This window comes from Silurus meridionalis, chromosome 27 (assembly GCF_014805685.1).
Source record: "Silurus meridionalis isolate SWU-2019-XX chromosome 27, ASM1480568v1, whole genome shotgun sequence".
Lineage (NCBI taxonomy): Eukaryota > Metazoa > Chordata > Actinopteri > Siluriformes > Siluridae > Silurus > Silurus meridionalis.
In genome coordinates, this window is record NC_060910.1 from 14,325,084 (window position 1) to 14,352,993 (window position 27,910).

Below are 27,910 nucleotides of genomic sequence, written 5' to 3' on the forward strand. Positions count from 1 at the left end.
CTTGCAGTATGCATTTAGAATTTTAACATTAAATTGTACATTTCCTCAGTTTAAACATTTAATATGTTTTCTGTTATATTGTGAAAATAATATGGATTTATGAGAAATCCAAATCATTGCATTCTGTTTTTATTTACATATTACACAGTGTCACACCTTTTTTGCAATAGGGGTTGGAATTTTTTTTTTATAAGGAAAGGAAACTGTTAGATCTAGTATGACTGCATCTGCATAAAACACTTAAATTCAATAAATATTTCAGGATTTTATAAAATAGACTACATTTCCTTCCCCCCACTGATCTTTAATTTTTTTACATGTAACTGATCACACACATCTGATTTCAAGTCATTGCTGATTAGCACTTACAATATGTACTATATACCCACACTCTTTACAGCACTCATTGTTGCACATTAGTCTCCCGAGGTTGTTTTAGTCTTGTTTCAGGTTATGCTCTTTTGTCTCACTGTTTTGTTTTTAGTGTTTTACTGAGATTATTGTTTTTATTGCACTTTATTGAACCTTATGTTCTTTGTATATTTCAGCTTATAACATTTATACTTAAAATATCTAATAATCAGATTTTTTTTTCTAATCAAAAGAAATTATTAATGAAACCCTTTACAACTAGTGAAAGAAACAATTTTATTTTATATTTCTTTAAATCAAGCATCTACACAGAACAGTTCACAGTTAATACATTTTACAAGTTGTCATACAGAGTAGTTCACAGTAAATACATTATTATTATTAGTAGTAGTAGTAGTAGTATTAGTATTAGTATTAGTAGTAGTAGTATTAACGGATATGCGAATTACAAAACTGAATTTCATACTGGATTGGTCGTGGCCCGGTATTGTTTGCCAACAGGGTACCGGTGGAAAATTTGGGCTAATTACTAACTAAATTACTAACAGTAGCCAAAGGAGGACAAGGAGATGATGTCTACTGAGACAGCAAGGAAGGGAAAAGCAAAGGAGATTGGAGGTTAGTGTGGGCACATTAAATGTTGGTCTATTAAGAGGATGAAGAGTGGAAAGTCGGTTGGACCAGAGTGATACCAGTGGAAGAGTGCAGATGTTTAGGGAAGATGGCAGTAGAGCTTTTAACTAGATTGTTTAACAAGATTTTGGAAGGTGAGAGAATGCCTGAGAAATGGTACCGATCTTTAAGAATAAGGGACCTGTGCAGACCTGCAGTAACTAGCGGGTAGTAAAGATGATCAGTCACTTTATGGTAAAGAGTAGTGGAAGCCAGGCTGAGAGATGAGGTGACCATCTGTAAAACCATCAGTATGGTTTATTTGCTTTCGGAATGTTTGAGAAGTATAGAGAAGGTCAGAAGGAGTTGCATTGTGCATTTGAGCACTTAGAGAAAATGTATGACAGGGTGCAGAGAGAGGAGATGTGGTTTTGTATGATGAAGTCAGGTGTGTCAGAGAAGTATGTGAGGGTGGTGCAGGACACGTATAAGGACAGTGTAACAGCAGTGAAGTGTGCAGTGGGAACTACAGACAAGGTAGAGGTGGGACTGCCTCAAGGATTGGCTATGAGCCATTTCCTGTTTGGACGAGGTCAGACAGGAGTCTCTGTGGACTGTGATGTTTGCGGATGATATTGTTATTTGTTATGAGAGTAGGGAGCAGGTTGAGAAGAGCCTGCAGAGCTGGAGGTACGTGCTGGAGAGAAGGGGAATGAAAGTCAGTAGGAGTAAGACAGAGTACATGTGTGTGAATGAGAGGGAGGGCAGTGGAGTGGTGTGGTTGCAGGGAGAAGAGGTGGTGAAGGTGGATGAGTTTAGGTACCTGGGGTCAACAGTGCAAAGTAATGGAGAGTGTGTTAGAGAAGCCGAAAGAAGAAGAAGAAGTAGTAGTAGTATTAATAGTTGTAGTATTTACATTGTATTTTGCTGTGATCAACAATTCCAACAATGGATGAGAAACCTGTGCATTTTAGGGCAGATCACATACATTAACACCTAGTGGAAATTTTAGATAACCAATCCACCAACTGCCTTGTTTTTGGAATGTGGAAAGAAACCAGACAACAATGAAAAGACCTCCATCTGAGCCAAAAAAAAAAGCTGTATGTCTTGATAATTAATTGTATAGACACATTTATGATAAATGTTCTTACAGGTGCTGCCTAAATTTTGGTTAACAGATTTTAATAGATTTAAATAATAGGTGATAAAATAGTCAGTGGTAATAGGTAGCCAGAGCTATCTGGTACAGGAGCATGGATGGATACGACAAGATCTATGGTATTTCCTTGTCTTTCTTCGTGATTTATCATTTAATATGATGTCTAACCTGATGCCATACACTAATGAATTAATTGAACACAAGCGTCTTGAAGCCATTCCATGTGCATGTATTTCTGCATTTCTTTTAAAAATAAATTCCTGTTTGGATGTCAGAATGACCATTTTGTCAGAAACACAAAGATAATGTTTGTCAGCTAGCACTGAACCCAGGCTACCATACTCTCTTGATCCATTCCATTGAAACAGGAACCTGTCAGGGAAGTTGTCAAATGACTTCTCTATTGGCCCCTCAACCTGTAAAAATGGGCAAAATATAGCATTTAAACTAAAATAAATAAAATAAAACTTATACAACTTTTTATAATTCAGAATAGAATTTTGTGTAGATGCATAGAAATACCTTTATGTGGAATGTTTTGGTGTCCGAGTTCTGCTCCACCACTGGATAATAGTATTTGTCTTTTATCTTAAAGCAGAATGCCATGTGGACCTTGTAATTGGTAACTGGCACTCTGTACACAGTCACTGAACAATTAAAAGACACAACAAGAACAATTACTAATTTTTCCATTAATTTTGTAAATACCAGATTATAATAATAATACCAAGTTATTAAGCTTTTATGATAGCACTTAAAATAAATCCAACTAAAATATGTATGATTGATGATATTATTTTATTATCAAGAATATCTTTGCTTACAGTCTGTTTCATTTGTCTGTGAAGTTTTGACCACTAGATTGGCAGGCGGTTTTGTTCTTGATGTCTGAATCGCTGCATATTTCCCACCAATGATCTCTAGACCATTTGAGACGTTTATTGCCACAGCGGGTAGCATGTTTCCTCGGCCTAGACCTAAACACATATACGCACATTCATATAGAAAGTCAAACGATTGCAAGTAGAAAAACAAGTACTAAGCTTCCAGCTCACATTCGTGCCTACTCAATAAGGGTACAGAAGCAGAAGGACCACAGCTTGGTACCTTGGTCAGTGTCCACAGCATGACTGAGGTACTTCTAAAATAACTTTTCGGTAATTTTAGGAGTGCATAAGACTTGGACTCCTAAAATGACTAAACCATATGTTCTCCAGGAAGGTCTGCACCCTATCAGCCCTGACAGGAATATAATAAATAGACCTCTTAATCCAAAACCAAAGAGCAAAAGACACATTTGGCATGCATAATAATTTATAACAGAATCGACTTCTTGCTATGACCCTTCAGACCTTTGAGGTTGGTTTTTGGTTTAAATATTGAAATGAGATTGAAATGTCCTGCATTTATTAAAAAGCATCCAAAAAAGTAGTTAGATTCCCAACTTTAACTTAACTTTACCTTTTCCTAAAAGAAAAAGCAAATTAATTAAACGTGTTAATAATACAGCGACCTGAGTTATATAATCTAATCTAATCCTTTTTCCTCTCTCTCTCTCTCTCTCTCTCTCACACACACTCACACACACACACACACACACACACACACACATTAAAAAAGCAGTTGCTTAACACTTAATCACTGCTGTTTAATGTGCTAATAGCGTGCAGCAATAGCATTTCTCTATTATACACTGACCTTGCCTCAAGACTTCTCGGAATGCGAACGAGCTCGTGCAGGTTCAACTTCGATTTGCAAAACAACGCGTGCTTGCATGGCTTTTAAGGCGCGCGCAGTCCACGCCCCCGTCCCCCCTCCCCCGCCCCCTTGCTTATCAAATCAAGATTATGTAATGCAACCAATCAATAAAGCTGTCCATGTATGTTTATTTATTTATTAATTTATTTTTACACGAATCGAACAGCGTAAATAAAACAAAACCTTGTCAGGATGTTGGGGTCAGACATGACATGGCACCCCTGGAGTAGAGAGGGTTGAGGGCCGTGCTCAAGAGCCCATTGGTGGACGCTCTTTTTGGAAAGCTCTGTAGATAGCACTGTAATTATAACAATTTACTCCTATTCAAGAGATGACAATTTCATTCATTTAATCGAAATCATCCACTTGTATTTTAGATCTCTTACCTACAAGTTTGACCACATCACCCCTGTTTTAATCAATCTACACTTACTCCCAATTAAATCTTGCATCGATTAGAAAATACTACTACTGACGTTTAAAGCACTTAAGGTTCTCATGCCATAGTATCTAAATGAACTTCTATACCAATATGATTCCCCATGCCTATTTAGATCAAAAGGTGCAGGCTATTTGTTGCTACCTCAAATAATGAAGACTACAGCAGGGGAGATCATTCTCTTATAAACCCCACAGTTATGAAATGTTTTAGTTATGCTGCCATAGCAAATCTTGCCAGAGACCCCAACTGCACAGTGTTCTTTTTTATTGTTGTATAAAAGAATACTTAATAATCCATATATTTCTCTTCCTGTCACCCCTCTTCTCTCTCTCTCTCTCTCGGTCGAGTTAAACATGGTTACATGGTTTAACATGCTTTGTGGTTCCAGTGACCACTGTTCCTGCCCTTCTCCTCGGATCTGGCCGCTTCATCCCGGCCTGGAAGGTGTTCTCTTTGATTGGAGGCCACTCTGTGCAGCTGGGGCTTGTTTCTCATCAACAACCTGGGGATCCATGAAATTCCAGAGTAAGAACAGGAGCTTTGAGAATGGATTTGGACTGTAGTTGATCTCAACAGTCTGCTACACTGACGCAGGACTACAGTTTGCATCTGATTACCATTACTGCACACTTTAAAATCGTTTAGCTGTAATAAATGGACATTTGGTGAAACCCAAATGAGGATGTTCCCTCTTGAGTCTGGTTCCTCTCAAGGCTTCTTCCTTATGCAACCTAGGGGAGTTTTTCCTTGCCACAGTGGCCACTGGCTTAGGAAAAAACTTAAAGAATGAATAAAAATGTTCTTTATATCACCGCATTTACTCTATAAAGTTGCTTTGAGACAATCAATTTATTGTTAAAAGCGCTATACAAATAAAAATTAACTGAATTGTGTGCATGCTCTATGTGTGCACATTCAGAAACATAGATTGGATATGGAGAGTCTCAGCACTGCCATCTTCAGTCTCGAATTGTTCTGTAAGCAGTGGCTTACAAAATGAGGTTTAGAGACACCTAAGGATCCATGAAGTATAGTAAGGTAACATTCGAATAATAGAAAATTTGTTAATGTTCTATAGCTTCATATTATATATTATTTGAAAAAGAAAAAAACAAGAAAAAACAAGAACTAATCAATAAAAATCTATTTGTCTATCATCCGGTCTGAATATGTATTAAGGCTCTTTCACTGTATCAGATATTAAGAAGGGTATTGAAATTAGTAAAAAAAAAATAATAATCTCACTGGCTCAACTTGGGTAAATCTATAAAATAACAGACTAAAGGACAATTCACATACTTTTAAGAGAAAAGTTTTTCTCAGATTTCTTTTTCTTTTACAGTTTCACTAGGCTATCCAATTACTCATTGCATTTCTTGGAGCAGAAACTCTATTGAAATCCAGTCATATAAAATAGTCTCTTTCCCACAAACACGTAGGCTAAATATAATATTTCCAAATAAATATGGTTTCAGAAACACTTTGGGGATTTATATCAATGACATTCACTAGAATATACAAAAATTGTGCAAGAAAGAATCGTCAGAGTAGAAGGGTCAGGTTTCAAGCTGACTGAACGTGTACAACAATGAAATATCTCTTTAGAACTAATCATTAATGCATGACTCCTGCCAGACAAGAGTAAAATTCTAGTTACAGTGTAACAGGCTTAAAGGAAAGTGCTGAGTCAAAGATTGAAAAAAAAATATTGCCTGTTGTGAGGTAAAAACGTACTGTTGATGCAGCGTAAAAATCCATCAAATGATTAAATTTGATTTCTATAGCACCTTTAGTATTGTAAGTATTGTCACAAAGCAGCTTTACAGAAATATATAAGGATATACATTTAAAATGAATAAACATCCCTAATGTGCAAGCAAGATGAGACAGATGATATTTGGAAGAACCCTTAAAGGGATGCCATCCTAAGCTGGGCAACAGTGAAAAATGCAAGTATAAATATTTCACTGTGGATTTATGGAGACTTCAACTATACAGTGGTGTGAAAAAGTGTTTGCCCCTTTCTGATTTCTTGATATTTTTGCATGTTTGTTACACGCAAGTGAACACAACAGGCAGTTTTTAAATGAAGGTTTTTATTATTGAGGGAAAATTAAATACAAAACTACATGGCCCTGTGTGTAAAAGTGTTTGTCCCCTGTTAAAACTGTGGTTTATCACACCTGAGTTAAATTTCTCTAGCCACACCCAGGTCTGATTACTGCCACACCAGTTCACAATCAAGAAATCTCTTAAATATGACCTGCCTGACAAAGTGAAGTCAACCAAAAGATCCGCAAAAGCTAGACATCATGCAGAGATGAAGAAACAAATGAGAAAGAAAGTAACTGAGATCTATCAAGGAAAAGGTTATGAAGCCATTTCTAAAGCTTTGGGACTCCAGCAAACCACAGTGAGAGCCATTATTCACAAATGGCAAAAACATGGAAGAGTGGAGAAACTTCCCAGGAGTGGCCAGCCGACTAAAATTACCCCAAGAGCACAGTGACGACTCATCCAAAAGCTAACAAAGACCCCATAACATGTTCCAAAAAACTGCAGGCCTTACTTGCCTTAATTAAGGTCAATGTTTAAGACTCCACCATTAGAAAGGGACGGCAAAAATAGTCTGCATAAGGGTTGTCTCAATTTTGCCAGAAAACATCTTGATGAGCCCCAAGACTTTTGGGAAAATACTCAATACTGTACACTGACGAAACAAAAGTTGAACTTTTTGGAAAGTGTGTGTCCCCCATTATGTCTGGTGTAAAAGTAACACCGCATTTCAGAAAAAGAACATCATACCAACAGTGAAATGTGGTGGTGGGAGTGTGATGGTCTGGGGCTGTTTTGCTGCTTCAGGACCTGGAAGACTTGCTGTGATAAATGGAACCATGAATTCTGCTGGTCACCAAAAAATCCTAAAGGACAATGTCCGGCCATCTGCTCGTGACCTCAAGCTGAAGTGAACTTGGGTTTTGCAGCAGAACAATGATCCAAAACACACCAGCAAGTCCACCTCTGAATGGCTGTAGAAAAACAAAATGAAGACTTTGGAGGGGCCTAGTCAAAGTCCTGACCTGAATCCTGTTGAGATGCTGTGGCACACTTTTTCACACCACTATGTGGTTAAGACAAAAATTATAAACATAATAGAATACAATTATCAGAATTTAGACTGATTACCACAAAAAAAAATGTATAGAATTCTAAAGCAAAACATTATAAATACATCAATAAAAATTACACCAAAAGTAGCATATCAGAGCCACCAATATAAAACTCCTGCATCTGGTTCTTCAGGAGAGACTCCTGATACTAATGATTTACTAATGCTGCTTCAGGTATGTCTTTTGTGGGCATGTAACATCAGTTTCTTTCTTTTCCTGGTGGCACGCACTGTGTGTGTTTTTAATTCTGCTAAATCCTTTGATTTGTTTTTTATTTCTGTTTTTTTTCCCCCCAAATACAATCTACAGAGTAATACTGCCATGTTACTATCGCATAAAATGTTTTTTAATATTAAGATGAAGCCATGAAAAAACTTTTAATGAAAAAAACAAAACATATAGGACTAAACAGAGACGTGCCTATGATGTAATATCCAAATAAAAAAGGTTCATTTTTACTTTCACAAAATTTACAATGATATCATCATTATCCCATATGAAAGATATGAAAAAAAATATATTAGAAAACGTCACTACTGCTTCGAGCACTACCAGCCTGCACAAGCAGCTATGAGTCAAGTTCCCACATTTATTTTTCTTGGATCAGACTGAAAATATGTATTTCACTTTCATTGCCCAGTGAAAGTGTAGTAATGCAACTGAAAAAATAAACAAAACATTTAGAGAGAAAATTGTTTCTCTAAACAAATCTTGACATCTATCATTTTCATCACTGTGCATCATCATAAACCAGTTGGATCTGCACTTGCTCCTTCAGGGCATCGTTCTCTCGGTACACGTAGAGTGGAGAGGTATGTGTTTCTGCTGTAGTTGGGATCTCACTTTGGCCTTCGCTTTCAGCCAAGAGATCATGAAAAGAGGTCACACAGTGGTCGTGCTCCTGCAGCACTGCTGGGTAACGGGAGGCTGTTTTCTGGATACGTAAGGAACGACGCACTGGAGTGAAGAAACGAACTTCCTGGCCATTAACTCGCCCAGGCCTCTGCTGGCTCCTTTTCCCACTAAAACAATTAGGTGTATATTTCAGCACCTTTCATTTCCTGGTACTTTTGCATGTCTGATCACTTATTACTCATTATTACAAATAAATATATATGTAACTTATGCTGGACATAAATGTTTAAAAGTATAATATGTTAAAAATCTTATGCAACAGAGCTAATGCATTAATGTAGTCACATATGTTGACTATATGGACATATGTTAATTTATCTGCAAAAATATAAACAATAAATATTGGTCAGTGGTATTTATTGCTGTAATTGAAATAAATATACAGTTATATACAGTAAAAGAATGATCATATACCCAGGAGTAGCTGTGATCTTGTATTTTATTACAGACGAGTCTCTTTTCTCTCCACGAATCAGGGCGCCGACGGGTTTAGGGGTGCACGTGTTGAAACTGTGTTCCCTATCTTCATCACTGCTGACATCATTCTCTCTCTCTGATGATGAGCCTAAAAACGCGGGCAAGATGATTACTCGCACTATATCAATGCATTCATTTCAACTATTCAGATTTTTTTTCTGGTATTCCACCATATACAACTTGAAAACAAAAATAATGAAAGATGAAGAGCCATTTTTTATTTATTTTTTACCTTTTGCTTCTTTCTTTTTAAGGATCTCGAATACCACAGAGCGCAGTTCATCAACTGGCTGTAAAAATAAAATAAATTGTTAGTTAGACAGGGCACTTCTGTTGGATAGGTAACTAAAATGTAGATTTAAAGAAGCATATCAGGATTCATAAAGGTAACAGAAGTCTTTTAACAGTCATTGCTTTGGTTTATTTATCTGAGTGATAGATGATGCAATGATGATTACACACACACCCACACCCACAAAATAATTATCCAATTACCATGGCATGGCATTTCAGCTAGAGAAACTGACAAGATGTCAAATTTTTAGAGGATTTTCATAGAAAATAAAGTTTAGCATCCATACATTTATATACATTGGTGTGAAAAAGTGTTTGCCCCCTTCCTGATTTCTTTTGCATGTTTTTCACACCTCAATGTTTCAGATCATTAAACTAATTTAAATATTAGTAAAAGATAACACACACAACATGCAGTTTTTAAATGAAGAATTTTATTATTGAGGTAAAACTAAATCCAAAACTACATGGCCCTGTGTAAAAAAGTGTTTGCCCCCCTGTTAAAACTGTGGTTTATCACACCCGAATTCATCTTCTCTCACCACAAACAGGCCTGATTACTGCCACACCTGTTTACAATCAAGAAATATTTTAATTAGAACCTGCCTGACAAAGTGAAGTAGACCAAAAGATCCTCAAGAGCTAGACATCATGCCGAGATCCAAAGAAAATCAGAAACAAATGAGAAAGAAAGTAATTGAGATCTATCAGTCTGGAAAAGGTTATAAAGCCGTTTCCAAAGCTTTGGGACTCCAGAGAACCACAGCCATTATTCACATTATTAACTTTTTCACTGTTTGGTCGAACTAAATCTTCATTCCATTAAATTCCCTTGTTTGCATATAAACAAAAGTACAATCAAAGTTATGAAATATTTCTCAAATACCTTATAAATGTAACTTAAGCAAATAAATGAGAGTAAGTAGGAGTTGACCTTTGTCACCTCTTGTCATATTTTAATTCAAGGAAATGTGAAAGATATTAGTAGTGTGTGTGACCTGCCTTTAATGCTTGATCTTGTGTGCAATATTTGGTGTGCATTTGGACAGCAGCAGGAAGACCAAAGTTTTCATTTCAAATCTCATGGTCCCCCAAACACTTAAAAATAGGGATTATGTTCTTTTCTATATGAATCATAGAATGGTCGCTTCATAAAACAAACTGTTTATCTGACCAAAGAAATAGGGTCTAATCAAAATTCTGCCAAATCTGAAGAGTGAACTGTAAAAGCTTATGCCTGTGATAAGATTAACATTTTCCTTCTCATAGTCTGCAAGGACACAAATTCACTACATTTTATGGCATTTAGCAGACGAACTTATCCAGAGCAATGCACAAAAGTCTCAAACAATAAAAAAATTTAAACTGGTTCACTAGGTTGCAAACTTGACACGTCATCAAAATCATTACAGCAGTAATTATTTTAAAAGGTCTAAATTGTATATGGAGTGATATTGTACACTCCTAGTGAATATGGAAATTTACATCTATTGTTTTATTTTTAATAAAGTTGTTGATAAAGAATTTCTAATTTTTTTGAATGCATGTATTTCTATTAAGTGTATAATTTCCCCATTGCCTCAGTATGAGAGTACAGAGTATGTTTAAAAAAAAAAAAAAATTAAAAAAAATAAATAAATAAATAGTTATATATATTCATTTTTATAGTTCCATAGTCCAAACCCAAACAAAGGGATTGAGGGAAATGATCTGGGTGTGTCTGTGTGTTTATTGCTTCACACCTTGCTCAAACCTCTTGTTAAGCACAGTTTAGAAATAAAAACATTGCTTTAATATATGCACTTGAGACTACAATCTAACAACATTAAAATCTTTATCATCTTTCTTAATATAAAACAAGTCAATTTCAGATGACACTTCTTATTTCCTTTTTACTTCTCTTAATTTAAAATCTTCTATGCTTATCAGAGACATGAAAGACATTTCTGACTCTTTTATTGTTGAAGAAAAAAACCCCAGAAAGTGCATAGTAATCAGTAAAAAAAAAAAAAAAAGTGTGTGGGGATGAAATGAACACCACATACCTCTCTAACTATACGAACAGCCTCTTCAAATGTGGACAGTACATCAAAGTTCCCCTCTTGCTCCAACAAGCGCACCTGGCAAATCCAGTATTTTGCAAATTTTTGTGCCATTGGTACCCGAGACAGAACATCTCTCACCTGGTCTACAGGACAGCCCTGTTAGGAAGCACATAAAGATAAAACTAATGACTCAATGTTCATGTGAATCAAATTTAAATTTTGCAATCATTTGTTTGGTGAATTAGACAAACTTCCTTTAGAACTTCTTGTACATTGTAAGGTGAGGCCTTAATGGATCCGATTGGTTTGTTCAGCACATAACAAAGATGATTAATCAGATTGAGATCTAGGGAATTTGTGAAGGTTAAACAACCAATCTTGAATATTCCTCAAACCATTCCTGAACATTATACTGCTAAAAGAGGTCACTTGCATTACGAATGCTTTTGCCATGGAGGAGTGTACTTCTCATGTGGCCCATGTCAAAGTAACATCCACATAAAGGTTAGGGCCCAAGGTTTCTTCTCAAAGTGCATCCAGAAAGCGGATGCAGCACTCAGTTCTGCACAAACAGCTGTTTCCAGCTCGTGGTAACTGGACTTTGTTTACAAAAAAAAGAAAAAAAATGGACAGTCAAAAAATTGTTTTATAGGAGCTTTGCACAAAGCAGCGATGATAAAAATATTTTTGGGGCGGAGTAATAACAGCAACTTGGAGATCTGCATGGGGATAAAACATCTGTGCCTATTTTACAATTGTAAGTAACAACATATCTCCCTTTACAGTTTTATATGATGTTATGGGTTTTATTGCCCATTTGATTTTATAAGAGAAATGCTTGAAAAGTGTGTTTATGTGCGTGTGTGTGTGAATATTTTAGATAAGGAATGGCTGCACATCAATATGAATGGTCATGACTGTAAAACAATAGCTTGTCTGCACTGTTCTGGATTGCTCCAGGACTGCATTCATGTATTTATATATGAAATAAAAATAATGTTCAATTCAGGAAATTTATATTCACGGTACCACATCATCTATAACTTTATAACTTATCTTTTTGAGCAATATTAACTTATAATACGTCTTAATGGACAGTAAAGCTCAAAGTGTCTTTTTTTAAATATTTAAATTGTTTATGTAGCCCACTTTTATCAGGAACTGTTAACATTTAAAGTTAGGTAGCGCATTTTCAGCTGAGAGTCCCAAAAGCTGTGGCGAAGGCTAACAGGTTAGAATATCACTCATATAGCTAATATTAGACATGTTAGTGTTCTGTTTTAAATTCATTGCAATGCTAATAAAACACAATTTGCAGTAATGAAATGAGCTGTAATGTAATGAGCTGCTATGGGAGGAAAAGTGAAAACTGATTATTTAACTTTCACTACAGATCAGGAATGTCAGTAAATATGGAAAAGAACAGGCCATTGTTGTGTTTATTTATTAAAAAAAAAAAAAAAAAAAAAAACACAAGGTTTCACAAACAAGGATTGTGCTAAATCAGTGTATTTTACTCTAATATGGACAGGATGTTTCTGGGATTTTACAGTAATACAGCTTAGTACTGTAGCCTCTTACTGGTCAGACAGCTTTGATTCTTTCAATGATGCCAGCTTTAGTTTCATAGCATGTCAACTAGTTTTAAAATGCATTTTAAATCTAAAAAGCATACCAAAAACAAAAAGCAAAAGCATGGTTATTTAGCTACCTGCTGAAGTAGTTTGATGCAGTCATTTAGGGACTGGTCAACAGCACAGACAAAGCCTTGGACTTCATCTTCCTGTTCCATTGTACTCCAGTATCCCTGTGGAGGAACAGTGGTCGTCTGCCTTCTTGTTGGCTGTACAGGCATTGGTGGCCGTTTATACGTGATGCCTTTTGCCTCTCGCCACTCTTTAAGTTTACGCCTGTTCAAGACAAGTAGTTTGGGAATGTATAACAACATATTAAAGCTTAGTCCAAAACTAATATCATTAAAATTCTAATATTGTGATAAAAAAATTAAATAGTTCTCTTTCATAAGTTACAATGTAGATTTCTTGCATGATAATACAGATGTATTTCTAAATGTGTGTTTTAATAATAATAAATAATGACAATAAATAATGAATTTTCTAGTATAGTTCATTCATTCACTTCCTCTATATGTAGAATTGTCAGTATTTTCTCCTTTTAGAAGAAATTCTTGAAGCTAGACATAAAACTAAACATAAAACATGGATTCTATAGCGTTTTCATGCATACCAAAACAAATATTATTACCGGTATGGAGTGACACTGAGCTAACTTTTATAACCCTGGTATTGTTGTGTATGTTTTTTGTATGTGTTTTACAGTTAACAGTGCATGTCAGAGCACAAACCAAACCATGAAGCCCAAGGAATTGTCTGTAGACCTCAGAGACAGGATTGTATCAAGGCACAAATCTGGGGAAGAGTACAGAAAAACTTCCCCAGCTCTAAAGGTCCCAGTGAGCACAGTGGTCTCCATCATCCATAAATGGAAGATGTTTGGAACCACCAGGACTCTTCCTAGAGAGGGCCGATCTGGCCAAACTGAGTGATCGAGGGAGAAGGGCCTTAGTCAGGGAGGTGACCAAGAACCAAGAGCTTCAGTGTTTCTCTGTGGAGAGATGAGAACCTTCCAGAAAACAACCATCTCTGTAGCACTTCACCAATCAGGCCTGTATAGTAGAGTGGCCAGACGGAAGCAATTTCTCAGTAAAAGCCACATGACAGGCCGCCTGTAATTTGCCAAAATGCACCTGAATGACATTCAAACCATGAGAAACAAATATTGAATTTGTCTGGAGGAAACCAAGCAGTGTTCATCACCTGGCCAATACCATCACTAAAGTGAATCATGATGGTGGCAGCATCATGATGTGGGGATGTTTTTCAGCATCAGGAACGGGGATACTAGTCAGGATCGAGGGAAAGATGAAATGTAGCAATGTACAGAGACATCCTTGATGAAAACCTGCTCCAGAGTGCTCTGGACCTCAGACTGGGGCAACGGTTAATCTTCCACCAGTAAAATGACCCTAAACACACAGCCAAGATACCAAAAAAAATGGCTACAGGACGACTCTGTGAACTTGAACACGAGAACTGAAAATTACTGGGCACCCACGCTCCCCATCCAACCTGGTGGAACTTAAAATGTTCTGCAAAGAAGAGAGAAAGATGAGAGAAACTGCCCAAAAATATGTGTGCCAAGCATGGCAGCGGTTTGTGAGTAGAGGGCAGAGCCAGACGAAACCAGCAGTAACACTTCACCTGTAGCTGATGAGACTAATCAGTGCGCTCTGTTTGAGTCCAGCGACGCTAATAACTAAGAGAAGGACACCAGCCTCAGGGAAAGAGAGCCACCAAGCGGAGGTGAGCGTAAGGGTCTCCGAACAGTGACTGGGCGCAGGTGGATGGCAAAGCGAAAGGCGTGCCAGTCCGCAAGTGTGCTCGGGCAGATGTCGAGAGGAAGGCGTGCCAGGCGGGTGCCAAGGAAAGGCATGCTGATCCGCAAGTGAGACGGGCGGACGCTGCGGAAGGGTATCCAAAACCACGAGAGTGTAAGTGTGATTTTAAGTAAACGGTTTCTGTCAAGTTCGCTCTCAAAATGGCAGGATAAAATGCACAGTAAAATGAAAATATTAACATACCTGAACACAGGACGTTTTTAACAGAGTGGGATATTATCGGATATTAACACGGCTATTGAATCACAGTTGCACTCTGACCTGAAATGCCAGAAGTCCCCCTAAGCAACATGCATAGTAAAAGAAAAACGCTATTGTAAATAATGATATTTTTGATTGTGGACTTGGTTGAACTGACAGTGTAAGAGGAAGGAATGGGTGATGTTCATGTGTGCCCATGTGTATGATTGTGGCTCTTTGCGTTAACACAGTAAAAACTGTGGCTCTTGGTCTCTGACTGGTAGGCCACCCCTGTTATAGCATCATACTCAAAATGCTTAAGGCTTTATTTGGTGCCAAAGGTGCTTCAACAAAGTATTGAGCAAAGGCTGTGAATACTTATGTACACGTGACTTTTTCAGGGTTTTTTTTTTTTTTTTTTAATAAGATTTAAAACAAAACTCTTTCATGTTGTTATTATAGGGTATTGTTTGTAGAATTCTAAGGAAAATAATGAATTTAATCCATTTTGGAATAAGGCTGTAACAACAAAATGTGGAAAAAGTTAAGCGCTGTGAATACGTTCCTGATGCACTGCACATAACTGTTCTACGTATTTCATCATACTTTAGGGAATCTTTCTTCATTCCTTCCGAAAGTGTCAGGACTTTCTAACTTTAAGAAAAATTCTTGGTTAGCCAATAACCAGCCGCTATACCCCTTGCATTGTTGTGTATGTTTTCAAGTTTGATCATTTTTAAAAATGTTCTCAAAATGCAAGCCAGAGACTAAACAAACTTGTGGTCTGCCACTTGAAAAGTAACTGAGAGAACTCAGAGTATAACTATGTTCCGCATGTAGAAAGGATTGCCTTCCGCACACGTGTACTGAACCGAAAGTCATGTACCATTACACCCCTATCTAAAACACTGTTAAAAAAAAAATAAAAATAATAATTCAACATAACATGACAAACTCTATTTAGATTAAAATATAAAGAGACAAAAAATGTGAAACGTGAAAATAATGAATACCTCATAGCCCAGTAATATGCCATACATCATTAATGTCATATATCATAGTCAGTATCAAAACTTCAACTCACAATCTCTCTTCTTGAGCCAAAGTTGATTTTTTTCTTCCATCCAAGGGGACAGTCCTGACACCATCAGTTCCAGGATTAAATGTTGACTTGGGAGTCTTCGGCTGCACAGGCACCTTGGTCAGACTGGACATCTTGCTTAGGCGTGTTTGTGGTACCGGGGCTTGAACAGTGGGTTTGATTGGAAGTTTAAATGTGGTACACTGGCGCTGTTGAGTTGGGGCTGCTTTTTTAAAACCTGCCACTGGTGCACTGGTGGATTTTGGTGCATCTTCAGTTTTAGAAAATGCAGACAAGAGAGATGATTTTTGCTTGCCTGTGATTGGAAGACTTTTTTGTGTGCAAGTAAACCCTGGTTTATTTCCTAACTTGTTTAATGCTTGCTTGTCTTGGGATTTAGTTTGTTTCTTTACTGATGCATCTGGCTCTGTTAATGGATTGCTGTTCAATGGTTTTCTCAGATTGTTTTGTGTTTTATTTAAATTGTTAGTTTCCTTAGAAGACTTCAGCACCACTGTGGCCTGTTTACTAATTAAAGATTTTGAGTCTGTACAGCTGGGAACAGTGTTGGCTCGGTATTCTTTATTTGTGAGACATTTGACCTGAGATTTGTGCACTACCTTTTCTGAACGTTTGACTAAATTCCTTCTGAGAAAATCTGTTTTGATGCTTGTATGCGCATTTATAGAAGACCTGTGAAAAGGTTGCGCCTGGCTAGGCTCAGGTGCTGGACCCTTCTTAACAGTTTTGTCTTGCTTGGGAGCCATGACATTTCTGTGTAAACCTGGTTTAGTGTGTTGTACTTTAAAAGTAGGATTTTTTACTGCATGAGCGGTTTCTTGGCAGCGTGTTCTTGCCTGTTCAGAGGATGTTTGGGAAAGAGTGGATTTGACTGGTAAACGTGGAATATTAAGAGTAGGAGCTTTGCTGAAGGGTATCAAATGTTTGTTATTTTCTGCATGTGCATTTCCTTTTGATACTTCTTTTTTGCCACCCGTGGAACTGGGGACTGAGTTCTCCTTTCCTCTTTCAGACTAAAGGGGAAAAAAGGGGAAAAGTAAAATGTCTATTAAAGAACCTACTGCTATATCAAGCAGTTTAAAAAGTTGCAATAAAAGTGTATAGTATTCAGTACGTACTTTCTGAATATGCATTTCACAGTGGTTAAAACTTTGATAAGCTTTACAAGCACAACCTGAATTAAAAAAAGTCTAAACCCCGTTTCACCTCGTCATGCACAAATGCAGACTAAAGGTATATTATTAAATGAAGCCATATGTGAACATGGTCCAGAAACACTGTTGTTTTTTCTTAGCCAAAGCTCATTTTAAATTTAACAAATCAAAATTAGAAAGTCTTTTTGGAATTCATGGATGCCATAACCTCCAGACTGTAATCAGTGCTCAGTACAAAAGCTTCTGTCTCTGATGGTATGAGTGCACATTATTGCATTACACCATCAATGCTGAAAGGTATATGCAGGTTTCAGCGCAACATATGCTTCAAACCAGACAAAGACTTTTTACCATAGATGATCTTACATATTTTAAAAAGACAATGCTAAACTATTATTGCTACTACTTCAGCACCCATACTATAAAATCATGTTGTTGTAATAGACAACAACATGATTTTATAGTCTGGGTGCTGAAGTAGTAGCAAGAATCCTGTATCAGACATGAGTTAGACAACATCCTTCTTCCTACAACAGCAACTGGTCTCATCGCCGTGTCCCAAGATGTGTTGCGGCCATCAAATTAAACATTACCTTATTTTTTTCTTAAAATGGTACATTTCATCTGTCTAAACATTTGATATGCTTCTATGTTCTCTTTTTCGGTTTCGGCCAAGAATTTTCATTTCGGTGCATCCCTAGCAAAAACATATGTAGGTAAAATATGTAGATAAAAAACTAGGTTATAAAATTCTAGGCTATAAAAATGTCTAGAATTATAACTACCCATATACGCAATTTATCAAGGAGGATAGAAATTTAATTATTCATAAATACATTTTTTTACACGTCTTGAAAATCCAATAGTAAAAAAAACAAAAACATTCTACTCATGTTCCTGCATGTCTGAAAATTACTTGTTAGGAAATTAATTCTTAAGTTGGGTGCAGTTTAAGTTATGATCGTGGATGGTTCATTAACTGATGAAACTAAGCATTTTCAAACCAGCTTGAACAGGTATGTTTCTGTCATGACTGCATGTACCAGAAATGGTTGACGTTCGTCTGCATGACGTTCGTCCGGTTCTTAGACTCTCAGTGCTGGATTAGACTAGTTTGTTTCCAGTTGTGTCACAAATAACAAATCTGCAGTCAGTAGTAGCAGTGTAGTTTTAATGACAGGTCAACATCCGAGTCATGCCAAAATGCCATCTGAGCCATCTTCATGCCAAAAACTGAGTACCTCAAGTGTGAGTTACATAGATTAAATAATTTATATAATATATGAAAATAAAGAATACAGCAGTTGTACTTATAAAGATGTTTTACATTTAAATATAGAAGCAATTTTAAGACCTTTGCTGTTGATGGCTTAAGTACTTAAGAGAGCTTACTAGATAAGTGTTGTTTACTGACATTAAAACTAGAGAGAAAAATAAAAAATGTTTAATAAAGAGAAGGGTCTTGCGGAACATAAATAATTATGCATATATGTGAGTTAATTTTAAACGGCCTATATCAAATCTATCACATTTTAAAGAGATTAAGAATAGGAGGTCTTTTAGGTTTTCAAATGTAAAATAAAAGTCATTGTATTAACAAAGAGAAAGCCTAATAACTTTTCTACCTTTACCAACTATAATGGGGTCTATTTTCATGAAAAGCTCTGGATAATGAAGAAGTAATTGCTGGAGGCAGAAACTGAAATACGTATAGATACAGTTCTTGTGCAGGATTTTCCTATTTATAGATTGAAATGTCTATTAAACAGGAAAATGAAAATGATTGTGCCCTAAGAACCATTTCGTAAAGGTCTTTCATAACACTATAGCTCTTAGTTTATCATATACTTTTTCCTGGATCAGATAAAAAGCAAAAATGTGCTCCGTCCTAATAAAAGATTCTCAGATGTAGGATTTTAGCATAAATAGATGATCTAACATCAGTTTGTAAAAGACTTTAGATAAGAGATGCTTGATAAATTCCTTCTGTTCCTTCTCAGATAAGACAGGAGTTTTTTTTGCTAGGACCACATGCAGCTAGAACTAAACTTTCTGATTATGTAGCATCTCGGGATGGTTTTTTGTCTCAGCAGTGTGTACAGCAGTCAAAGATCTGCCTGTAATTATTGACTTTCATCTTTCGAGTGCACACACACTCGGGTGTTCGAGTAAGTGCAATAACTAAGCTTCAGTTAGTCCAGAATGCAGCAGCAAGAAAATATGAGCATATCACCCGTTTTAATCAGTCTACACTGGCTCCCAATTAAATCTCGCATTGATTATAAAATACTACTACATATATTTAAATTAACTTAACAGTCTCGTGCCGCAGTCTCTGAGTGAACTTCTGTACCATTACAATCCCCCATGCTTACTTAGATCAAAAGGTGCAGAATATTTGTTGTACCTCAAATAATGAAGAGTACAGCAGGGAGCAGATCTTTTTCTTATAAACCCTACAGTTAAGAAACAGCCTTTCAATTAATGTCCGGGAGTCCGGGAATTTGGTCTGTACTAATTTTATCAGTCTGCTACACTGACTCACAGGTTGCATTTGAGTCTGATTCCTCTCAAGGTTTCTTCCTTCTCATATCAAGGATTTTCCTTGCCACAGTCACCACTGGCTCGCTCATTAGGGCCAAACTTTAATTAATTATAAATAATTGTAATTATAAAGAACAATGTTATTTATTCCTTATTAACACATTACCTGTGTAAAGTACTGTTGAGAATGTTCATTGTTAAAATGCGTTATACAAATAAAAATTAATTAAATTAAACTGCTCTTTCCATGGCTAAAACCACATTGGAAGTGATTTATAGAGTATTACAGTTTCTTTGATTCTAGTATCCAGACGAGGCGATTGTTTAAAGGCAGCTTGTAAGAGCGAGTGGTCAATAGTTATTTTGGGTAGAATGGGCTTTTCCTGAGCATCGAGAGGCTCATGAAATACATCAAGAGCCTGCTGCCCCCTCACTGGACCCACTGCAGTTTGTGTATCATCCTAACCGCTTTACTGACTGCACACTCCAACCACTCCTCAATCATCTGGAAAATACTGCCACAAACATATGAATGATATTCATTGACATTGACAGCTCAGCATTCAGCACCATTATTCCTCAACATCTAATTGGGAAACTGAGCCTTTTGGGCCTGAACACCTCCCTCTGCAACTGGACCACAGACTTTTTGACTGAAACCTCAGGCAGGCCAGACTGCAGACAGCACCATCACCATCCACCTCCATCACATCAAGCCCCCAGGGCTGTGTGCTCAGTCCCCTGATGTTCAACTGCCTACTCACGACCGAGTAGAAATGTACAGCTTCCATCACCTCATCAAGCTTGCTGATGACATGACCATGGTGGGTCTCATCAGCAAGAACGACAAGTCAGCATGCAGAGATAAAGTGCAGAGTTTAGTAGACTGGTGCAAAGCCAAAACCTGTCTTTGAATGTTGATAAAACTAAAGAGATGGTTTTGACATTAGGAGGAGATGCAGTGATTACTCCAAGCTGAACATCAACGGCATCATGGATATAGTTCAGAAAAACTAAATTCCTTGGTGTTCACCTAGTTCCTCAATACTAGCTCCATAACACAGCCCAGCCCGTCTCTATTTCTCCTCTCCAACCACATGTCCTTGCAACATTCTACAGAGGGACCACTAATGTTAATGGGCTATTTTAAAGGTCAGGGTGTATGTATCTGCTAGTTATCCTTTAAACATCATTTACACCTAGCTGTTTCAATAATGACATTATTTCAGATTCATTCTCTCTCACACAGTTCTCTGGTGCAGATCACATAGTTGCTGTTATTCAGGGAAGGTTGATAGAATTTCTTTCTTTTTTTTTAAAATTCATTTAATAGTGACTCTAATGGAAGTAATATTTGCCAGTTTTTTAAAAAGAGAAAATTAGAGCGGTGGCTAGTTTAAGGACCAGGCCTAAATTCATTGTTTGTATTACTTAACTGACCCCATGCCAGCAAACTCTGGGGAATTATTAACAAATGTATTAATTGTAATAACATGAACCCGGGGCAAGTTTGATTAAGTCAACTGACAGGAACCGGCTTTTCCAACCTCTCATCTGAATGAAGTTAAGGAAATAAACTGCCACATTTTGGCATCAGGAATGGAAATGTATTATTCTTCCCTTGGTCACCCTGGGGTCATCTGCAGTAAAAAGTCTGACTCTTACTATTGACCCATCAATGAGGCAATACACGCTTCAAATCTGTTGTGGGTCTGTTATAAGCCAAAAGAATTCGATGACAACCACTTGACCGATGTTGCAATAACATTCTCATTTCTATTTAAGTGCATTTAATTGTTAACGGGTGTTTCAGAAGCTAGACTACACCTTGATTCCCAAAATACATGTACTGACAAATAAAGAAATACCTAATACACAGCACAATAAAATAAAACATGGAATCATATCTACAGGGCCATCTGTGCCTTGATTGGGATGTAAAAATATGTATCAATTTAACTATGTTCTCATTGTAGTCTATATGAACCCAAAGCCTCTTTAAATAGTTTAACAAATTTTATCATTATTATAGAATTTCATGACATTTCCTAATTAGAAAATTAAAAAGATCTTTCCAAAAATGTGTTTTTGCTTTATTATTTTACTTATTCTTTAATGATGTATCTGGTGGCTGATATGACATGACTACACACATGTTAATGTTTGGGGTCAATACTAACCCCAGTAATAAATGTTATTGAGGGCTTTTTTGTTGAATATGGCATATATTGTAGAACCTGGCTCTGCTACTTCATCCCAAACTTCTGAATATCATTAGGTCATGCTGTCTAATGCAAAAATCTTCCAAATCAGACACATTTTCAGAATGACTGTGTGAAAACTTACGTTTGCAGTACCTTGGAATGAACCAAATTCAGTTTCTCTTAGTGCAAACTGTTTAGTGTGTTTATTTCTAGGACAGGTGAAAATACTTTCCTGGTATGTATGGAGTGGTGTATAAACTTACATTGTGGGATTTCTGGATGACTCCTGGGGGCTTCGTCAGACTAGCACAGTTCTTTAGATAAGGCCTTTAAAGAAAATTAAGGAAAGAAAATGAGCAAAACATTTCTAAAACCAACTGTCCCAAAACTAAGGATTAAAATCTTAAAACCATAATGACTTACTTCTGATTTAGGGGTTTTAATCTGCCTTTTGCTGCCAGATATTCTGCAAGTTTCTGCTTACGCAATTCTGTAAATCGAAAAACAATTTGTTTTCGTGTTTGGCATCTCATGTCAGGTTTACTCAGAAGTGCAAGTATCTATTGATGCCAAGTGATGTCACACAGTTAATTTACTCAAACAAGAGAAAGAATGTAGATAACCACTTCAGCACATGACTGAGGGCTATAGGAGATTACAGTGTAATTATGACCATAAAAATGCATACGTCAGTTTAGGCCTTCGAGTCTACACCTTAATTGTTCTATCCTTCCTATAATATAAACATAAATATATAAAGGAGTACGCATCTTAATTGAAAATTAATTTTTTTATCTAGGACATATTAAATCACAAACAGTTTTTCCTTCATTAAACTTATAGTTGTACTTTAAATGTTGGTACTATGACTGGTAAAGGGAGAGAGGGAGCTGATATGATGGAGAGGAGAAAGGTGGATATGTTGTGTGTTCAGCAGACCAAGTGGAAAGGGAGTAAGACCAGGAAAATTAAAGGTGGGTTTAAACAGTTCTATCATGGTGTGGATGGAAAGAGAAATGGTGTAGGTGTGATTCTGAAGGAAGAGTACAGTAAGAGTGTAGTGGAGGTGAAGAGAGATTCTGATAGGGTGATTAACAAGAAGTTGATGTTTATGCTCCACAAGTGGGGTGTGAGATGGAGAAGAAAATATTCTGGAGTGAGTTAGATGAAGTGGTAGGGCAGATGGTGGTAGATTTTGCTAAAAGGATGGAAATGACAGTGGTAAACATTTATTTTCAAGAAGAAGGAGGATCATGTATATGCATGACGTATAAGAGTGGAGGAAGGTGCACACAAGTGGACTATGTTCTATGTAGGAGATGCAACCTGAAGGAGATTGGAGACTGTAAGGTGTTGGCAGGGGACAGTGTAGTTAGACAGCATCGGATGGTGGTCTGTAGGATGGTTTTAGAGGTGAACAAGTAAAGGAGGAGAGTGAGGACTGGAAGAAGAATAAGATGGTGGAAACTGAAGGAGGAAGACTGTAGTGTGAGATTCAGGGAAGAGGTCAGACAGGAGCTCGGTGGTGTTGAAGAGGTAGAAAATACAAAAAAGACAAAGAGACTTGGTGGTGGAATGAAAAAGTGCAGGAGAGCATAAGGAGAAAGAGTTTGGCAAAACAGAATTGGGATCGACAGTGTGATGAGAAAAGTCGGTAGGAGTACAAGGAGATACGGCAGCAGGTAAAGATGGATGTGGCGAAAGCCAAGGAAAAGGCATATGAGGAGCTGTATGAGAAGTTGGACACTAAGGAAGGAGAAAAGGATTTGTACTGATTGGCCAGGCAGAGGGACCGAGCTGGGAAGGATGTGCTGCAAGTTAGAGCAATAAAGGATGGAGATGGAACTGTGTTGACTAGTGAGGAGAGTGTGTTGAGAAGATGGAAGGAGTATTTTGAGCAGCTGATGAATGAGGGAAATTAGAAAGAGGAGAAGGTTGGATGGTGTGGAGATGGTGAAGCAGGAAGTGGATAGGATCAGTAAGATCAGTGAGAGCAGCAATTAGAAGGATAAAGAGTGGCAAGTCGGTTGGACCAGATGACATACCGGTAGAAGCATGGAGATGTTTAGGAAAGATGGTAGTAGGAATGCACCGAATATTCAGCCACCGAAAATTTTCGGCCGAAAATGGCCCAAAAGAAAGACTTTGATCACCGAAAAAACACGGCCGAAACAGTTTGTTGTGATGACGCAAACAGAAACCGCGGCCTGCACGTGCATGTCTAAAAGCAACATGTCTGCGGTGTGGACGTATTTCAGTATATCTGAGAAAGACCCATGGATAGCGATTTGCAAAACATGTAATGCCGAAATTTCAAGATGGGGTGCGTCTGCAAATACTTTCTCCACGTCGGGTTTAATTTATCAGCTGAAATCCAAACATCCCGATCGCTATGCTGAATATGAGAGAAACTTTCTTCTCCCGTTAGGGAGTCGCCACAGCGGATCCTCCGCATGTTTTGATTTGGCACATGTTTTTACGCTGGATGCCCTTACTAACGCTTGGGAACGGCTGGATGCCCTTACTAACGCTTGGGAACGGCACTGAGAGTGTCCCCAGGTCTGCTGGGGATGGTTCCCTGACCGGGAATCGAACCCGGGTCGCAGCGGTGAGAGCGCTGCATCTTAACCACTAGACCACCAGGGGACCGCTTAATATGAGAGAAACACGGCACAGAAAAGCAAAACTCCTCCGAGCATGCGCACTCAATCTGTGGTGGAGGTTTTTGAAAAGGCAGGAAGTTTCCCAGTGATAGTGTTGTATTGTATCTTTAAGCAGTTGCACTTGTTCTGAATGCACTTTGTTTTTATGAAAGAACATATTTAATTTACAACCTTTCAGCAGGCCAGAGGGCCTGTACATTATTATTTAATGTACACATGAGTGCATTTAAGTTAAACATTTAAGACTAAATTTTAATTTATTTTATCCTGTGCATTGCTGCAACGTGCTATAAATAAATATTTTCATAATTTGTAATTGATTTATTCTTTAAAACTTTAATATGAATTCATGCAATTGAAATGCCTTGATTTTAGTAAGTTTAGTACACAGTCATAGACATAAATGCACTGGTAATAATTATTAGCACAATTTCTTTCGGTGTTTCTCTTTTTCGGTTTCGGCCAAGAATTTTCATTTCGGTGCATCCCTAGATGGTAGTGGAGTTTTTAACAAGATTGTTTAACAGGATTTTAGAAGGTGAGAAGATGCCTGAGGAATGTAGAAGGAGTGTACGTGTACCGATCTTTAAGCATAAGGGAGATGTGCAGACCTGCAGTAACTACAGGGGAATAAAGTTGATCAGTCACACCATGAAGTTATGGGAAAGAGTAGTGGAAGCCAGGCTGAGAGAAAAGGTGACCATCTGTGAGCAACAGTATGGTTTCATGCCGAGGAAGAGCACCACAGATGCCTTATTTGCTTTGAGAATGTTGATGGAGAAGTATAGAGAAGGTCAGAAGGAGTTGCGTTGTGTGTTTGTGGCTTTAGAGAACACGTACGACGGGGTGCCGAGAGAGGAGATGTGGTATTGTATGAGGAAGTCAGGTGTGTCAGAGAAGTATGTGAGGGTGGTGCAGGACATGTATGAGGACAGTGTGACAGCAGTGAAGTGTGCAGTAGGAACAACAGACTGGTTCAAGGTCTGGGTCAAGCCCATTCCTGTTTGCAGTGGTGATGGACAGGTTGACGGACGAGGTCAGTCAGGAGTCTCCGTGGACTATGATGTTTGTGGATGATATTGTGATTTGTGGTGAGAGTAGGGAGCAAGTTGAGAAGAGCCTGGAGAGATAGAGGTATGCGCTGGAGAGAAGGGGAATGAAAGTCAGTAGGAGTAAGACCAGAGTACATGTGTGTGAATGAGAGGGAGGGCAGTGGAGTGGTGCAGTTGCAGGAGAAGAGGTGGAGAAGGTGGAGGAGTTCAGGTACCTGGGGTCAACAGTGCAAAGTAATGGAGAGTGTGTTAGAGAAGTGAAGAAAAGAGTGCAGGCAGGGTGGAGTGGGTGGAGAAGAGTGATAGCAGGAGTGATTTGTGATAGAAGAGTATCTGCAAGAGTGAAAGGGAAAGTGATGTTGTATGGTTTAGAGACAGTGGCATTGACTAGAAGACAGGAGGTGGAGCTGGAGGTAGCAGAGGTTGAGGTTTTCGTTGGGAGTGACGAGGATGGACAGGATTAGAAATTAGTTTATTAGAGGGACAGCGCATGTTGGTCGTTTTGTAGACAAGGTGAGGGAGGCGAGATTGGGATGGTTTGGACATGTGCAGAGGAGGGACATGGGGTATATCAGTAGAAGACTGCTGAGGATGGAGCCACCAGGAAGGAGGAAAAGAGGAAGACCAAGGAGGAGGTTTATGGATGTGGTGAGGGAAGACATGCAGGTAGTTGGGTTGAAAGAGGCAGATGTAGAGGACAGGGGGTATGGAGACGGATGATCCGCTGTAGCGACCCCTAATGGGAGCAGCCGAAAGAAGAAGAAACTTATAGTTATCACTTTAATTCTGTTATAACAGTCTAGAGTACAATTGGCTAGTATTGTTGTAATTAGTATCTAGCAGTTATAATTTGCAACCTGACATCAAATGAATAACAAATACTTAATTCTGAATGTGATTCATTATGTCCTGTCAGTCACAGTAACTCTTGCCAATCATCTGGGATCTGATTTAATTTATCTGGAGGAAGATAGACAGCACTTTCCTCTGAATGTGTTATGCAGCCCTATAGTTACACTATGAGCAGTAAAAAACTGCACATGGCTGTCTTAAAGTTTTACAATATTTTAAATCAATGTGTGTCAATATTATTAATGATCGGGTGTTATGCACCAAAATGCTCCCCTGCCACAGACTGCCCCAACTTATCTCATAATTTTGAGATATTAAGTCATTAACTCATAATTATGAGATCCTTTCTGTGATTTTTTTTTTTTCTCTTTGTGAAGGCAATGCGCTCAGTAAAAACCCAAACTCTGCCATTTTTAAGAATCCCATATTTACTACAGTTTTCAATGAATGCCATTATACTAACATTATACACTATTTTCCTAAACAAACTTTAGCATTAACTCCACCAACACTAATAGCATTTTACCATTTCTTTGCAAAATTAAAGACAAAAATTATATTTTTATAAATGATAAAATTATGATAAGGTTTTTGTTAGATGGTTTGCAACAGCTTGAGCAGTTTCCTTAATAATGCATTATAACGGTCATTTTCTTTACACTGTTTCTCATAGTGAAATAAACACATCATTCAGACTCTCTCTTGATGTAAACTGCTTAAGAAGCCCTTCACTAAATATATAGTATATTTACAATACTGTACATTACTGCAAACACATTGCACAGGGTATAAATAAAAAGCTTAATCCTTCATTACACAACAAACTCATCTTCATCACATTTATGGTACATTTATCTAATTTATAAACAGCTATAGGGTTCAGGGCCTTGATCAGAGGACCAGGAGTGGCAACTTGGTGTGGCTGGAATTTAAAATCACAACCTTTTGATCTAAAGTCCAATGCTTTAACCACTAAGTCTGAGCAGCCAGTGACCTCACCCAGTCTCAGACTAGTACTCAGCTTATTAAAATGGTTATAATGGGATTTAAAAAGCACTTATTAACATGACAATACAACTGAAATCAACAATATTACACAAAAACAATCACAAACCGAACACAGTGTGTTGTATAAGCATGCCATGCTCCGATCTAACGAAAGTCACGTTCAAAAAAAAAAAAAGTGTTTACAAACACTTTTTCGAATAATAAAGTTTCATATCCACCTGTTCGAGAAAGTTTGGACGCGCCTTCACCCTTTATATCCATTCTCTTCGATTAGATTCTATAATTTCTCTCAATTGTTGATCAGCAGCTTATCGCCTGCACGCCACACACCAAAACAACGACAGTTGAATTTTTGCGGGTCCACGCCCACTTCAACGCTATTGGTCAGTTCAAAGATTTGAAAAGGCGTCATTTCTAACCCGCCTG

At 37.6% G+C, this 27,910-nt stretch overlaps 1 protein-coding gene across 1 annotated transcript; it reads right to left on the bottom strand.

Moving 5' to 3' along the window:
* Positions 1 to 7,874: 7,874 nt before the first annotated feature.
* ckap2l (cytoskeleton associated protein 2-like) lies at positions 7,875 to 27,842 on the bottom strand. The gene is made up of 9 exons (XM_046842139.1): positions 27,703 to 27,842; positions 22,333 to 22,399; positions 22,173 to 22,236; positions 15,990 to 17,020; positions 12,959 to 13,157; positions 11,248 to 11,403; positions 9,141 to 9,198; positions 8,846 to 8,996; positions 7,875 to 8,538 (listed from the first exon to the last, which is right to left on the bottom strand). Exons 1-9 carry the CDS (start codon positions 27,743 to 27,745, stop codon positions 8,247 to 8,249), a joined length of 2,061 nt encoding a protein of 686 aa, XP_046698095.1. The 5' UTR covers positions 27,746 to 27,842; the 3' UTR covers positions 7,875 to 8,246.
* Positions 27,843 to 27,910: the final 68 nt, after the last annotated feature.

Coding starts and splice junctions, on each gene's coding strand:
- ckap2l (XM_046842139.1), bottom strand. CDS start 27,745: ATGGATATAAAGGGTGAAGGCGCGTCCAAACTTTCTCGAACAG. Junction 22,237..22,332: donor TTAAAACCCCTAAATCAGAA/GTAAGTCATTAT, acceptor TTTTCTTTAAAG/GCCTTATCTAAAGAACTGTG. Junction 17,021..22,172: donor TCATCCAGAAATCCCACAAT/GTAAGTTTATAC, acceptor TTTCCCCTTTAG/TCTGAAAGAGGAAAGGAGAA.